The 17,238-nt window shown below is 38.4% G+C and overlaps 1 protein-coding gene across 1 annotated transcript; it reads left to right on the top strand.

The window, feature by feature from the left end:
• The first annotated feature begins 12,959 nt into the window (after positions 1-12,959).
• Positions 12,960-17,010, top strand: RGS2 (regulator of G protein signaling 2). The gene is made up of 5 exons (XM_020984435.2): positions 12,960-13,147; positions 14,318-14,419; positions 14,532-14,593; positions 15,273-15,439; positions 16,117-17,010. Exons 1-5 carry the CDS (start codon positions 13,038-13,040, stop codon positions 16,309-16,311), a joined length of 636 nt encoding a protein of 211 aa, XP_020840094.1. The 5' UTR covers positions 12,960-13,037; the 3' UTR covers positions 16,312-17,010.
• Positions 17,011-17,238: the final 228 nt, after the last annotated feature.

The following is a 17,238-nucleotide window of genomic DNA, read 5'->3' as shown; positions in this document are numbered from 1 at the left end:
AACTTCAGCACTCCCAGCCTCTTAGTAACACCTTCTCACAGAGATCATAGGATCCTAGATTCAAAGCCTAGAAGGGCCTCAGAAGCCATGTTAGATCTCCTCATCTTACAGATACAGAAACTGAAGCCAGAGAGGTTAAGGGACTCACACAGGCCGTAAGCAGAGATGTTGAACCCAGATCTTCTAACACCAAATCTATTGTAAATAAAAAATAGAGTGAGGTTCAATGAACAGAAACAAGACAGATTGGAAAATTCCAAAAAGGCTGCAAAATTGGAATAGAAACAACTCTGGTGGCAGAAATAGGAGTATGTGCTCCCCAGGTCGTGGGAGAGAAGAGCAGAAATTTGTCTCTTTCTTGGGTCATTTTTCATTCAGGAGGGTGTTTCCCTTGGAGAAAGAGACAGATGGGGTAAAGACGGTCTTTAAGAGACGCTATGTGCTCTGGACCATATTGGCATCTCTTCCCCAGCTATAGAAAAGTTGGATAGTACACCAGGGAACAGAAGTCTAGCCAACTGGTGTATTAGAGAGGCCACTATAAGGGTGTCTATTCCATTAAACTTAATGAAGAAGCTACAAGCTATAGCCCCGATCTTTGGTCTCTACCACAACAGGTCTCTAGACTAAAAGGCAAGCAATCTTGTTTATTTAGCTCTTGGGGAAATCAAAAGAAAATCCTTCTCCCTTTTCCCCAACCACTTTTTCCTTCTGATTATGCTCTGCTGCCCCAGGGTGTGAAGATCCAATAGGATATATAAATAACACTGAGACAATAGAAATGAGATGTCAAAGAACTGGGTTAGGAAGTCAAGACAGTATCTTAGCAGAAGTCCTATCTGTAAGAAATGCATTATTTTCACTGCCGCTTCTTGGGCCACAGCCACTTAATCCAGTAATCTAGACTTCTCTTGTCACCACCACCCCAACTCACACCAGATCAGGCTTTCACCTCATATCAGCCATTTTCATTGGATCAGATTGGCAAAGCCAACCAGAATGGAAAGTGGCATGCTGAAGGAGCTGTGAGGGAACAGGTACATTAATGTGGAGCTAGAATGGATCCAGTCATTCTGGAAAGCAGTTTGAAACTATTCTCTAAAAGGCACCAAGATGATACCCTTTGATCAAGAAAGTAATACCACTACTAGGTCTATATTCCCCAAAGAAATCAAAGAAAGGGGGAAGCAATCCAAATATACAAAATATTTATACCAACTCTTTTTGTGTGCTTGTTGGCAAAGTATTGAAAACTAAAAAGGCCCATGAAATAGGGAATTACTAAATAAATGGTTTATATGTTATGGATACTATTGTGCTATTAAAAAAATTATGGAAACTGCTTCAGAGATACCTGGGAAGATATATATGAACCAGGGCAGAGTGAAGTGAGCAGAACTAGGAGAAAAGTTTCTGCAGTAAAGACAAAGAATTTTCAAAGACTTTAGAACTCAGTCCAATACAATGACCAAGCATTATTCCAGAGAACTCGAAATGAAATATGTTACCCACTTCCTACAGAATGAGATATTTTTTTTGATGTGGCCAATGCAAGAATATGTTTTTGCTTAACTATGCATATTTACAGGGCAGCTAGTTGGTGCAATAGATAGAGAGCCAGGCTTGGAGTCAGGAAGACTCATCTTCCTGAATTCAAATCTGGCCTCAGATACTTATTAGCTGTGTGACCTTGGGCAAGTCACTTAACCCTGTTTGCCTCAGTTTCATCATCTCTAAAATGAACTGGAGGAGGAAATAGCAAAGCACTGCAGTATCTTTGCCAAGAAAACCCCAAATGGGGTGACAAAGAGTTGGACATGACTAAACAACAACGAAATGCATATTTGTAACAAGGGTCTTGCTTTTCTTTTTGTTTTTAATTGGAGTTGGAAAAGTCGGGGAGAGAGAATAATTTTCTATCAATTGGAAAAAATCAAATGATATTTTTAAAAACAGATATGAATAAAAGGGGACTGTTGTAAACCTCAGAAGATGCTACTGTGAGACAGGAGAAGCATGTGGACTGTACTTTTGCAACAATATTATTTACTCATAAGTTCCTATAGTGTTTTACAACAGAATGAAAAAATTTGTGATGTGATGGCTAATATTTTATTGGTACTCCTCCCTCCCCCCCCAATTTATCTAGGCTGGTCCTCAGCTAACAGAGACAATGCCAATTTACCAAACCATACTGCTCAAACCTTTCTAACTTGATAAGATGTTCTAGAACTTGTATTATACTCGCATAGCATTTTATCACTCAGGATCAGCTCCACACCATGACAAGGCATTAAAGTAGAAATTTAGACTAAATTCAATTTAATCATATTATGATTTAGGCTTTTCTGAGTTAGCTTAGGAGCCTAACCACCTTTTATAACATTAATCTCTTCTTCTTTATTGGCCTTTTCCTCTACCTATAAATATGCTCCTCTCCCCAGTTACAACAAAATCAATTTCCTTCCTCCTGGCTACCTCCTTAGACTCATACTTTTCCATTCTTTTCTATCAACTTTTTTTAAAAAATGTTACATTTTAAATTCTGAACTGACTCTTTCCCTTGCTTCCCATCCTGAACTACAGAAGGCCACCATTTGACACAGATCTCTAAATATGTGTAAAACCATACTATGCATACTTCTGTTTACCAGTTCTTTCTCTGGAGGTGGGTAGCATTTTGCTTCATAAGTCTTTCGTACTTGATTTCAGTATTTATGATACTCAGAATAATTTGGTCAATTCACAATTATTCTTCTAACAATATTGCTGTTATTGTATACAATGTTCTCTTGGTTCTGTTCACTTCACTCTTCATTATTTCATGCAAGTCTTTCCATGTTTTTCTAAAAGCAACCAGCTCACCATTTCTTACAGCGCAATAGTGTTCCATCACAATCATAGACCGTAACTTGCTTCAATGGGCATCCCCCCAATTTCCTGTTCTTTGCCACCATATAGGTTCTTTTCCTTTTGCCCTGATACCTTAGGAAACAGACATATTAGTGGTATTGCTGGGTCAAAGGGTATATCCAATTTTGTAACTCTTTGGGCATAATTCCAGATTGCTCTAGCTATCAAACTTTTTGGGGAAAAATATCTATATTTCCTGTCTTCATTTCAGCATCCTCTGATTCCTTAAGTCCTTGTAATCTAGTTTATTCTTCACTCCTCCACTGAAACTACACTGTTGAAGGTAAATAATGACTTACTAAATTACTACCAAAACAAAAACATTTTCTCAGTCTTCATCTTCTTTGACCTCTTTTACACTAATAACCATTCCCTACCTCTGGATTCTTCTCTTGGATTCCACCAGACATGGTCCTGATCCTTTTCCTCTGTGTGTGTGTGTGTGTGTGTGTGTGTGTGTGTGTGTTTCTTTTATTAATTCCTTTTCTTTATACCATCCTGTAATAATTATAATAATATCTAACTTTTATATAGCACTGTAATATTTGCAAAGCATTTTCATATATTCTCATTTGGGAATTTTCCAAATTGCTCTTTTAGTCTTCCTCTTTCTACTCTCTCCTTTAGCAATTCCATCCACTCATATGTTTTCAACAATGTTCTCCCAAATCTTAATCTCCAGCCACAAACTTTCTTCTAGATTCCAGATTTCCATTTCCAACTGCCTTCTGGGTATCTCCACCATCTGTCTTGGCAGAATCTCAAATTCAACATGTTCAAACCTAAACTCAAAATTAATATCCCAGCTACCTCCACCCACCCCCTCTGCAAACTTGTTCCTCTCCTGACTTCTCAATGTCTTTTAAAGGTACACTGGTCTACAAGCTTCATAATTATCTTTATTTATGTCTCTCTCTTACCCTCCACCCACAACCAACTAAAAGTCCTGTAATTCCACCTCTATAATATGTCTCTCTCATTCATTATTTTTCTTAGACTATTGTCATAGTCTCTTAATTTTCTCCCTACTCTTCTCTGCTTAGAGAAATCTCCCCTCCCCCTGCCCCTGCCTCGACCCAGTCTGTAAAGTCCTATGCACTCTTCAAAATCCAACTGAAAAACCTCTATACTTTATCTGAAGCAAATGTCCCCGGCAGCATTCTTTGATCTCCCTTAGTTATACATAATCTGTACCTCCTCTGAACTTAAAATTAAATTGTATGTCTCTTTGCAAGCCTCTTATGACACCCCCTACCTTGAATCACTATTTCTGTGCATGTCCTACTGTATTTTCCCATTTAGACTATAATCTCTTCATGGACAAAAAAAAATATGTTTTATGAATCTTTGTATGATCGAAGCAATATTTTCTCTGCTATCTTGTGAGCTGCTTTCTCCACAGAGCTGCTGGAGACTAGCTGTCTTTTCTACTGTTACCTTCTACTGTTCTCTGCTGTATTAATGCTTTTATTGAGTCTCTTTCTTCCTCCTTAGAGCTGATTCACAAGACAGGCCTTAGCCCAGGTATTTTTGGTTTCTTTTTTGAGTCTTACTATAACTGTATCCAGCTAGCCAAAAGCCTTAGGTCTATGCTATAATTTTAAATGATCATTCCGTTATGCCTGCTTATTCTTTGGGTTGGGGCAAGAAAATTCCTTTCGACTCCCATTGTTTCCCCAGCAGCTATCATTGGGCCATGCAGATTACATTGGAATTTCACTTGAGGTGGACTAGAGAAGCCAGGTGGAATGGTTAACAGGTGGATTCTGTATTTTGCAGTAGAACCCAAATCATTGTTCTCCCCACATCTGCATCCCACTCCCTAATATATGTACTAGGTGCTCAATAGATGTATTTTGTCAAACAAATGAATGGAAGATACATTATGAATTTCAAACAACCATCTGCTAAGCAAATTTTGGAAACTCATTGGTTAGTAGAGTCTGCCAATATTTAACAATGGATAGATACATAATACCTAAGCTATCTTCACTAACTATTTTTAAATGCTTTATTGATGCTTTAAAAAAAAAAACTCTCGGGGGCAGCTAGGTGGCACAGTGGATAGAGCACCAGCCCTGGATTCAGGAGGACCTGAGTTCAAATCTGGCCTCAGATACATAACACTTACTAGCCGTGTGACCCTGGGCAAGTCACTTAACCCCATTGCCTAGCAAAAAGAAAAGAAAAGAAAAAAAAACTCTTCTTGGTTATATAAACACAACCTTTCCTTGTAACAAAGTACAGCTAAGCAAAACAAACACTTCACTGACTATTTATTTGTTCCCTTACAATAGCTTCAGGTCAGGTGATGACTTAAACTCTCTCTTAACATTTTCCATAGTCTAAGTACACATAATGTAAAAGTAAGCCTAATCCTCCATTTCAGTGAAACTACATGTTTAGTGTGATATGAGACATTCAGGAAAAGAGCCCCACTGCCAAGAGTACTTCATGCTCCTACAAAGGCATTCCTTTCTGTTAAAACATTGTTTTTAGCCGACATGAGTTAAAATGCAAGCAGTTACCTGGGAAACTTAATTTGTTAGCCAGTTCTGGTATATTAGTTTATCAGTTCCCTAGGAAAAGTAAGAACCCAGAAACGAGATATAAAGGAGCTAAAAGAAAAAAAAATGTGATAATTAATAGAAGAATATGATGGTGAGGAGAAGGCTGGAAAGAGCTGTGTCGCAGGTTGTCAAGGAAGGATTAGCTCAAAGGGCATGCTACAGGGGAGGACATAGAATAACCAGGAAACAGCCCAAAGATATTAAATGCTAGCACAAGGTGGGAGGCATCCAAAAACAGAGGGGAAAGGAACCAAGAAAGGGGAGAAAATAGCACCAATTACATACTCTATCTACTTTAAATTTTTGCCTGAAGCCAGTTATAAGATGTTATCATCACCAAGGAGTTCAAGGTACTTACAGAAATTGTTTCCAAAAGCTTTATGACTTCCTTGTAAGGAAAGGGGCAGCTGTAGTTATTTCCATCATAAAGATAAGACTCCTAGGCAGATAGAGACTAAGCAATTTGACTAAGGTCATAACGAAAATAGCAATTTAGCTAGGAACAGAATGTAGTCCTCCTAATTCATAATGCAGCTCTCTAGCCAGCTTCTCCTCCCTGGATAAATAATAAAGACAGGTGAGAAGTTGGGGGAAGGAGGTTGTTTGTTTTTATCTATCTGGATTCCATGAACTTTAAAAATATATATATATTGTAATAACTAGATTTCAATGTAATTGGTTTTCTTTGTAATACTATGTATTTTACTTTGTGTAGCTAAAAACATTATTCTAAGAAGTGGTCCATAGACTTCACCAGAGTGCCAAAGGGGTCCATGCACCAAAAAAATGCTAAGAACCCCTGAACTAGAATGTGGGGTTCTCTAAGTGGCATCTGGAACCTCTGACCATCTATTTTTCTAATTAAAGCCCTTCAGAGTCCAGCTCCAAACTTCATTTTCATGAGTTCACTCCATATTACTTCATTTCACCCACTCTACAATCTACCCAAACTGGGCTAAATGTTGATCATTGAATTTAACACTCTACTTCCTGTATCAGCCAGGGCCTTTGCATTGGCTGTCCTTCACTGGGGAATATACTCCCTCCTTCCCTTTGCCTCTTAGATTTCCTAATTTCCTCATCTCCTTTTAGGTGGTAAGTTCTCAAAGTTAGCCTTCCCTCATCATCTTAGTTGATGGTGTTGTCTCCCTCCCCAAATTATCCTGTGCAGATTTGTCTATGTAAATTGTGTAAATACTAAATAAATACACTAAAGTATGTAAATTATATGTTGCATTTCTCCCTCCTCACCCCTCCTTGACAGCAGGGACTGCTTCATGTTGTCTTTGTTTCCTCAACACCTAACACAGCGTCTTGCACACAGTAGGTACTCTATAAATGCTTCTTAGATTGTTGAATTAGGTTTGGCATTAATATATAGAATACGAAAAATAGGCATATTTTTGTTCCTGTCAATTAATAATTTACTCATTATGTTTGACACAAATGAGACATTGCCTCCTTGTTGTTTCAGGGGAAACTGTCCTTCATCCAGGAGTGTGCTAATAAATGTTAAACAACCAGCTTTTGGAAGGAATACATACATGACACACTTTTAAGTCAAATCTGTATTATTATTTTCTCCATTGCTTTCTTAAGTCTAGACCATCAACAAAATAATAAATCAAAATTTGATTTGTAGCATTTGCTGAGCTGGCACTAGCCCCCCTGTCTTCATCCTATTTATTATGGTGGGCATTTGGATGTATGTATTTCAGAAGCAAAGGGGGTAGTTACTTTCTTCACAATAACCTTTTGAAGTAAATAGTAAAAATTTATTATCAGCATTTTACAGTGCAGTCAGTGGGCCAACAAGCATTTATTAAGCATTTACTATTTTCAGGCACTGTGCTAAGCACTGGGTATACCAAAAAAAAAAGGCAAAACCATGGCTCCTGCCCTTCCAGAGATTACATTCTAATGCGGGAAGACAATATAGAATTAACTAGGCATATATAAGAGATATATAGGTCAGATGGAAGGTAATCTGAAAGAGAAAGGCACTAGCAGCTGAGGGGACCAGGAAAGGCCTCCTCTAAAAGGTGGAATTTGAGCTGAGTATAGGAATCTAGAGAAACTAAAAGGTGGAGACGAGGAATCAAAACATTTAAAACATGGAAGCCCTCCAGTGCAAAGGTGTGGAAATGGAAGATAGAATGTCATATTCAAGAAACAAACTGAAGTGCTAGGAGGTAGTGACTTGCCCAAGGCTATGTTGCCAGTAGTGGTTTCCAAACCAGGTATTCTGTCTCCATAAAGTTGATCATCTTGGGATCAAACCATCAGCCTCATAGCCAATGAGCCTAAAAAGCCAGTTGTTACTATTCCAAAATCTGGTAGTGATTCAGATTAGGCAAGAAATCTCATTCAACTTCTGCTTCAGTCATGCTCCAAGAAGTCAAAGGTCTCTTACCATACAGGAATCCTTATCCCTCAATCTAAGTAGTAACTGTGGGGATTTGGCTGTACTCGAGTAAACGAATGTCAAGAGTCAGTATGGTATAGTGCAAAAAATGCTCAACTTGGAATCAAGAGAATCTTTGATTTGAATCCAGCTTCTAACACTCATGAACTCTGATTCCCCAAACAAGTCACCTTACCAGTATGAATGGAAGTGTCCTCAATTATATAACATTATAAAATGGCTCTGGTATCTTCCCAACAATATTATTGTAAAGTTTAAAATATCAACTGTTCCTAATAAGCTATTGCCAAAGCCTCCTCATCAGCAAGCTCGCTTAGCTTAAAGTGAGCTTCCTCAAGGTAACAATAATGATATAGCCAGCATTTATACAGCACTAAAAGGTTTGCAAAGTGCTTTACAAATATCTCATTTCATCCTCAAAACAATCCTGGAAGATAGTTGTTATTATTATCCTATTTTACAGATAAGAAAATAGTGGCAAAAAGAGATTGAGTGACTTGTCCACATAGCTAGTTAAGTATCTATGGTTGCTTTGAACTGGACTTCAGGCTCAGTACTCTACCCACTGTGCCATCTAACTGCCTGTTATAGAAACACTTGAAATGAGGATTTCCAAAAAGACATTTCCAAGATTCAGGATTTTGTACTGAGTAAAGTTGAGGAGAATAAGTCTTCCCCCACACATGGTATCAAATAGGGTACTTATAGTCTGAATCAAATGCCTCAGTAAAAAAGTTTGTTAACAGATTCTGAAAATGCAAATTTTAACAAGTAAGGCAATAAGAGCATGATGACTATTTCTGAGCAAGTCTGATGAGTGGGAAGTAGTGTGGAATTCACTGTGACTTCACAAGTTCATTTTATAAGAAGCAATTAATATCAGCTACCATAATACATGGTAGAGAAGTGAAAGTTTTTGAGCTTCCTGAAATAGGCAGTACAAATTTTGGGCTAGAATTTTTTTTTCTGTTTATTCATTTCTTCTATATATGGTCAAAGGCTAATATTCTAGCCTTTTCTTATTGAGGCATTCATAAAATAATGCTTCAACAGATCTGAGATTCAGTAATATCCCCAACAGGTTTAAACCCTATAAAAATTTAAAAATAAACCCAGAAGTTGGACCTCTTTGTATTTGGCCAAAACTCTTTCCAGTAGGAGGCATGGTCATTTCAACAAGAACGTGGTCAAATTCTTGAGCTGCTAGACTTGTGCAATGTTTATTGCTTATTGTGTTTATTACTGACACAGGATGGAAAATTATGTGCCATTTTCAAATTAAGTAATCCAATTTGCCTGAAGTCTTAGTTGCAAGAAGAAATAAAGAAGGATATGATCAAATGAAGCAGTTCTCTATTTAAGGGCAGTATTAAATGCTTTATTTTAATAAGTACCATCACTGCATAAATATATTTTAGTGTAGATTCTCTGTATACTACATTAACTGTATTAACTATTAAAATTAAATGCCCACAATACTGTGACAATCTTTTCTAAATGTTGTAATAGTCATAATCAATTTAATTATGTTATAATTAGTTTATATAATTCCTAGAAAAAATTCACTTATGAAATTCTTTGAATATTTTAATACCTATAATTATGCATATCACATTTCCTAATCCTATTTGAACTAGTGGCTTTCCATGAATCCCACTTCAATTGCACCTTCCAGGATTCCAAATTATGCATACATAAAAGATGGAATGGGGGAAGGAGCATATGGAAAAAGAGAGAAGAGATGGAGACACAGAGACCATTTTACAGTATTAGAAAAAGAAAGCATGCTTGTTCTTACTTCCCTAAGTTTCTGTATGTATATATCAAGAGGTTGAAGGAAAAGACAAATTAAATAGCTGTGGGTCATATAACATTTCAGAATCAAGTGCCTTTTCATAACTACAGAACAGCATTCTTCCATTGTTAAAACAGGTGAAGCTTCTGCCCTTGGGGTCCCTAGCCATGTATTTTCTCTATCCTTAGAGCTCCAGCTACTGGCAGATAAGCATAGGAATAGTTATAGTTCACTAAGTCCAACTTCACTTCAACTAGTCTAAAGAAAGGTGAGAAGGTTTGCAACCATGCCAATGCTTTGCTATAACTCTTACAATCAGATTAGATTCTTGATAGGAAAATTATTTGGAATTACATAGGAAGCAAGGACCTGTGATTCATTGGCAAGAATATCCATTTGCCTTGCAAAGATAACACAGCTGATGCAATCTATCTTGTCACAGCTGTCATGATCCATTGTGTTCTTTTTGCATTGTGTGCATCCTGGAGGTGGAGTATCCTGGAGGGGAGGAGATGGGGAAGTAAAAGGTACCTGAATATTCCACTGCACCATAAAGATGGTCCCTGCAGTCACAGAGTGTAGCACAGAGGATAAAACACATCTGATGAGTGGGAAGTAGCTTCAGTTTTTCTCAAATGAACATTGTGACTTCGCAAGTTCATTTCATAAAAATCAATTAATTTCAACTATCATGGTACATAACAGACAAGTGAAAGCTTTGTGCTTCCTGAGAATAATCCTGCTAAATAGGATTATGCTAAATTCTGTAAGTGTTGAGCTACAATTTGCAGAGAAATGAAAATTATGGTATGGTGGAGGTTTTTTCTTCTTTATTGTCAGCACTCTGAGGTGTCAAAAACTTGAGAAAGGTAAAATACATAATATGCAAATATAAAATATTTGTACATCCTAATCCTGCTAAATGTCAAATATACAGGAAAAATTTGCTTTATACTCCTATACTCCTAAAGATAACATGATTCAGCTGCTCCCAAAGTTTCCTCAGATCCAGAATGGGCCTCGGTCTCACTCTGTCAGTTCTAGAAGTGATTCACGCTAATAAACATAGTATAACAGAATGAACCCTAAACTTAAAGACCTGGGTTTGAGACCTGGATCTGCTACTTATTAGTTAAGTGGCCTTGTATAAGTCACTTTGCCCCATGTGAACCTCAGTTTATACATCTGCAAAAGGAAGGGAGAACTGCATGCTCTCTACAGTCACTTCTAGCTTTAACATTCTGTTCCACCAAAACACACATGAGCATACACTTCCAACATACCTCAGAGCCAAAATCCCCTACATCCTTCTAAAATGTTGGAGATGGGAAGGGAGAGGAAAGGAATCATGAGCAGGGGATGGATGAAAATAAATCAATCAATAATCTGTCATTGTTGTTCAGGTGTGTCCGATTCTTCATGACTCCATTTGGGATTTTCTTAACAAAGATATTGGAGTGGTTTGTTATTTCTTCTTCCAGATCATTTTACAGATAAAGAAGCTGAAGTTAGCAGGGTTAAGTAACCTGCCCAGGTCATACAGCTAGTAAATGTCTGAGGCTGGATTAGAAGACTCAGGTGAACTTCCTGACTCCAGGCCTGGTGCTCTATCCACTTCACCACCTAGCTACCCTATTGCTAATCCAGTAAACATTTAATAATTTAATAAACATTTATTAAACACCTGCTCTTTAACCAAAGTACTGCTTAACAAATGGTAGGTACTTCAGCACTAAATGGATACCGAAAGAGGCAAAAGAGAGTCCCTGCCCTCAAAGAGTTTAAAATCTAACAGGCTGGAATAAAGAGAGGTGACCAGAGACTAGTGAAGAGGAGGCTTCATCCTTAGGGTCTGTGACCAAACTGAACTAGCTCTGGAGTCTGAGGACCTGGATTCAAAACCCAACTCTGACTACCTGTGCAACCTTGAGCAAATCACAACCTCCCTGGATCTCATCTTCAACACCTATAAAATAGTGGGTTGATCTCTAGATGACCTCTGAGATTCCTTTCAACTCTAGATCCATGAAATCTAGATTTCAATTACTGTATTCTGATGAACTAACACTTTCCCCACCCCCTCCTTCCTCCTACTTTTTTGTTTGAACAATTCCTGTTTCCAAACATTGTCTTAACGTTGGCTGGTCAAACTCGAATTTCTTACTATGGTTCTCCTTCGTGTACACGTTAAAAGCAGCACTTCCCCTTCCCGATTAGATCAGATTTTCCCCTAAAACAAGTTGGACACAATCCTAAATGGGAGCCCTGCAGAGAGGGTCGAGGTGGGAAGTCATTCAGCATAACTGCAGTCACCAGGCTGCCTTGAAAGTTTTAAGGGCATCTTGAAGGCCTTCCTAGGTCAGTTCTTTAAACAGACGTAGAAGAACTGACCAGGGGGCAGCTAAGACCTGAGTTAGACTAAAGTAGCTCAGAGTCAATCTGGCCGCAGTCAGCCACGGCAGGGTTCCCTAACACTTTTTGAAAGAGGTGAGACAGTTTTCAATGAAACTCTCATACTTCGGATGAGACGAGTTTGGCGTTCTAAGTACTGACTGCTCAGAAACTAATCAGCCTCAGAAACTAACCTACTAGGCTCTGAGACAATTAATTAAACAAGGATTTGCTCTTTTTAAAAAAGCCTACTGACAGTTCACAAAGCAATTTTGTCATTTTTAAATGGGCTTCATTTTTCAATTAAAATATACAATGGATTGAGATGTGTCAGGGCAGAGATGCTGAAGCACAGATTTCAAACACGATTTTTATGAAGTGTCTTTTGGCTCATAGGGTGAGGGGGTGGGAGGAAGGAAGAGGGGGAGCACACCGATTCGTGCCCCTACATCTATCTCCTTTCTCCCTGTATCAAGAATAGCCATCGGGCTCCGCGGTCCTATACGCAGGTCCCTTTCTTTCCACTCCGGGTGGCTCCAGGCACTTCTACTGCGCCTCGCAGCGCCCACGGAAAAGGTTAGCAGCCGGAGCCACACAGTGAGAGATCTCTATCTGTTCTCCCCGCTCCCCCCACCCCGCCCCGACTCCCCCTTTACGGTTTCCAGTCCCGTTTTGGCACCACTGCGCATGAACTCGAAGGGAGCACTCACGTCAGCACTGTCCTCAGTTCAAGCCGCAGCCAAGGGTGGCGGGGACACCAGAGGCGGGAGCTGACATTTCTTTTGTTCCCCTGCCTACCCAGCAAATCCTCGCTGCCCGGGGGCGGAGTCGAAACTGGCCGCCCTCGCCTTCCCCAGCCTCTGCGTCTTATAAAGCCACGGCAGCTCCAGGAGGAGCCTGAAGAGGCGACTGCCGTCTACAATCCAGTCCGTGGATCTGTATCATGCAAAGTGCTATGTTCCTGGCTTTCCAACCCAACTTCGGCTCCATGGAGAAAAGTGCCAGCGGCTACCCAACGAGCGAAGAGAAGAGAGAAAAGATGAAGCGGACTATGTAAGCACCTCTCCCACTGACTCTCCATCCCCGTTTCTTCTCCTTCTATGGGATTTCTTGAAAGAGACACTGCTAGACGTCAGGGAGCTTTTCCTCTGTTTGGAAAAGCATAGTAAGAGATCACTTTGTAATAGGTAATTTCTTGTAAAAGTCTCATTCTCCTTGATAGGAGGCTAGAGTAAGGTTGTAGAAGTTTGCAGCTTTATTTTTGACGGTTCTAAGGGATGTCTTGTTTTATTATTTAAGCCAAGAAGAAAAAGTTGAGATGCATTTAATGCACAAACATTTCTCGATTTTTGAAAGAAGAAATCATACTCCTCCACCTCGTTTAAAGAAAAATAAAAGTAGCCTAAGAATCCTGTCTTCCCGAGTTCCAAGCCTTTTTGTCTTTATTGTATCTCCGCAAATCGGTAGCTCTGCTCGACTTCTTTTTTGTTTCTTGTATAGGGATGTCCTTAGTCATGCAATAGGTGCTGAATTTAGGCATTTACTTGCTAAATGAAGAGCAAATTAAACTCACGGAGTTAATAAGTTAGGAGACCTACTTCTTCGGTTTCTCTCTTCTTAGAAATTATTAAAACTCTTTTGTTTGCCTTTTGTTTGAAAGGAGGAATTTGGAATGCTTTTGAGAACTGTTGCACAAACTTTCCGCGTAAGGTTTTATCCAAAGCCTTCAATATTTTTAGGAGTAAGGAGGAAACTAATTAGACTGCTCTGACTCATTTCGGTGTCATTGAAGTAGATTTCACCAGATGACTGAAAATGGCCCAGAGTTGTCATAGCGTTGCAGAAACTAAAATTTCACACTGTCCGAAAGGAAAACTTGTTTCATTCACCACTTTTAGGATGACTTGAAGTTTCTCAATCATTGACAGAACCTTACCTTGGTTACTTCATGAGCCAGTAAAACTAAAAGCCATGTTCAGATCATTCAAGATAAGCTTAAACATTATTAGTACAATTGGAATAGAAAATATATGGAATATATGGAATAAAAAAGGCAGAAAGGTTCATTTCACTATGGCGCTTAGCTTTTTTGGGGGGGAGGTCTTATTCGCCTTTCTGTTGCTTAAGATTCTGCTTCTGGCATTAAAAGAACTACTTGGCAAAATGAGGGCAGCTATAAAGATTAAGCATCATCACTCACTGAATATAATTGTTTCCTTTTAGCATAAAAGACTGGAAGACACGTTTAAGCTACTTCCTGCAAAACTCATCTACACCTGGGAAACCTAAAGCCAACAAGAAAGGCAAACAGCAAGCTTTTATTAGGTAAGTTAGAGATCTCAAACTTAACCATAGAGTTTCATCTAATATACATTTTGCCTTTTCTTTGAAGCAGGAGAAATTCAATTTTTTTAAATATATGCACTAATTTTTGCAGACCTTCTCCTGAAGAAGCACTCCTGTGGTCAGAAACTTTTGATGAGCTTCTTGCCAATAAATGTAAGTGAAAATATTAAATTTAATCTGAAGTGATTTTAAAGACTAGATAGCTGAATCTATGGATTATAAACTAGATTGATTTATCTTTAGAAGCCAGACAATAGCAATTGTTTTCCAATGTCGAGTCCTATAACATAAGTAAGGTTTTGATTAGTTTTTTTTTTCTTTTTCCCTCACTTATAAGGAAGCTCTGCCCTTTGTGCATTCAAAGAAATGTCCTTATGTTCTGGTTGTTGTATTATTGGGTTTCTTTTTCTTAATAATCAATAGAATTGTGTGTATTGTTATGGCTTCAGTAAAATATTCTCAGGTGGGAAGGAAGAGAATGAGGGTGAACAAATGCATTTGTTCACAGTTAAAGCTGAGTCAACTTTTCCATTGCAAACAATGTTTTCAAAGTGCTTAGTCTGAAGAGGATTTATGATTCCCTTGACAACGTAGTTTTTATCTACTTGAATGTGCTCTGGAATGGCAATGTGCCAACCTTAAGAAATTTACCTACTGGCATTAAAACTCTGAAAACTAGAGCTTTGCAAGTTTGAATAAATGCTGGCAAGTTGCCATAACATAGAAAGTCATGTATTCAAGTCTAGATTTGTTGAAAAGATAAATACCAGGAAAGAATATAAAACATTCTTTTATTTTAATAAGCCCTGCACATATCCCTCCTCCACTCTAGATGGTCTTGCTGCATTTAGGGCTTTTTTAAAGTCCGAATTTTGCGAAGAAAACATAGAATTCTGGCTGGCCTGTGAAGACTTCAAGAAAACCAAGTCTCCCCAAAAGCTGACCTCAAAGGCCCGAAAAATTTATACTGACTTCATAGAAAAGGAGGCTCCAAAAGAGGTAATAATCCCTCATCTTGGCAAAATTTTAAATAATTCAAGTTATTAGCAGAATTCCAGTGAAAAGAAAGGCATATATATATATATAGTATACACACACACACACACACACACACACACACACATATTTTTAGGCAATTGGGGTTAAATGACTTGCTCAGGGTCACACAGCTAGTAAGTGTCAAGTGTCTGGTCAGAGGCCGGATTTGAACTCAGGTCCTTCTGACTCCAGACTGTCTGGATGTTCTATCCACTGTGCCACCTAGCTGTCCCAAATGGCAAATATTCGTTTGTTTTGACGGGACAAAGTTTTTCTTTTTATCCCACCATAACTTTCCATATTTTCCCCCAATATGGGTATTAGAGCATGGTCCTTGATATTTTTCATGACAAATATTAGCTGCAGCATCATTATAGCATTTTGAAACATACTAACTGCTTTCCATATAACAGCCTCTGTTGAACTAGTCATTCAAATTTATCCCCAGTTTTTACAAATAATGAAACTGGCTCTGAGAAGTTGTGACTGACCCACAGTCACTGAGTTAGGAAGTATCAGAGCTGAACTATTCTAGATTCATACCTAGTATTTTATGGCATCATTCTGAAATTTAGTTATTCAGTATTAATTTCATGTGTTGAAACTTAACCATTGTCTATTGTCCATTCCTATTTCAGATAAATATAGACTTTCAAACTAAAACCATGATCGCTCAGAATATTGAAGAGGCTACAACTGGTTGCTTCACTACAGCCCAGAAAAGAGTCTACAGTTTGATGGAAAACAATTCCTACCCCAGATTTTTGGAGTCTGAATTTTATCAGGACTTGTGTAAAAAGCCACAGATTACTAGAGAGCCTCAGGCTACATGAATGAGCATGGGAAATGAAGTAGGGCAACAGAAAGAACATTTGACTTTTTCTTGCTAAGGAGGAAGGCCTGTGGCCCATGAAACCTGAAAAAAAAAAACTGATGGTCTAAAAGACAAGCATCAAATTGAGCCTGGGTATTCAGGAAACATCACACAGAAATATTGACTCTGCAAGTTGAATTGCATAAAATGAATAACAGTGACAGTAATGGCATAGGAGAAGGTACGTTTCTGATTGTCTTGCAAGTGTTATATATAGAAGACAGTGAATCCATTGTCTAAGTGCTGTGTGTTTTTAATTCACACTGGAGAAGATGATATTCCAGAGCAGATGTAAGACTATTCTTCTGAAAGAGCTGGGTTTTTTTAATCAAATAGACCTGGGGGAGATTAAAAAAAGCCTTGATTAAATGGCTATACATCTCTTCCTAAACTAGTCCATGTTACCACTAAGTGTCTGATTGAATGGTTTACTATGTACAAAGAGGTATGCAAGTCCATATGACCCAGTCATTTGTGTTACTGTCCCTCATCATGGAGAGAAAGAAGTGGTCCAGGTACATGTTGTCATATGTTGCAGGTTAAGGTTGTGTAGAACACTACCACGTTTGTGAATGCCAAAAAAAGTCTTGAAAGGCAGCTAAACTTCAATGAAGTGGTCTTTGAATACTTGTTTTTAATAAATTTATTTTGATATTTATGACTGTTTTCTCTATTCCTTCCACCTATCTCCCTTTGGGGGTGTCCTTTATCTTTTTGAACCAAAGACCTAGTGTCTACTAGGACTCATAAAGATCAAAACAGTCTAGAAGACCCAAAGGAATGAATGACGTGCATGAATGTAAGCGTATGACTTCATCCTAAAACAAAAGCTCCCTCCATTAATACACGTGAACAACTTAATAGTCTTAGAAAGTTGCCTAGGACA

Source organism: Phascolarctos cinereus, unplaced genomic scaffold (assembly GCF_003287225.1).
Source record: "Phascolarctos cinereus isolate Bilbo 61053 unplaced genomic scaffold, phaCin_HiC Scaffold_5;HRSCAF=322, whole genome shotgun sequence".
NCBI lineage: Eukaryota > Metazoa > Chordata > Mammalia > Diprotodontia > Phascolarctidae > Phascolarctos > Phascolarctos cinereus.
The sequence above is the reverse complement of the archived record's forward strand: the minus strand, read 5'-3'. Positions and strand labels throughout refer to the sequence as shown.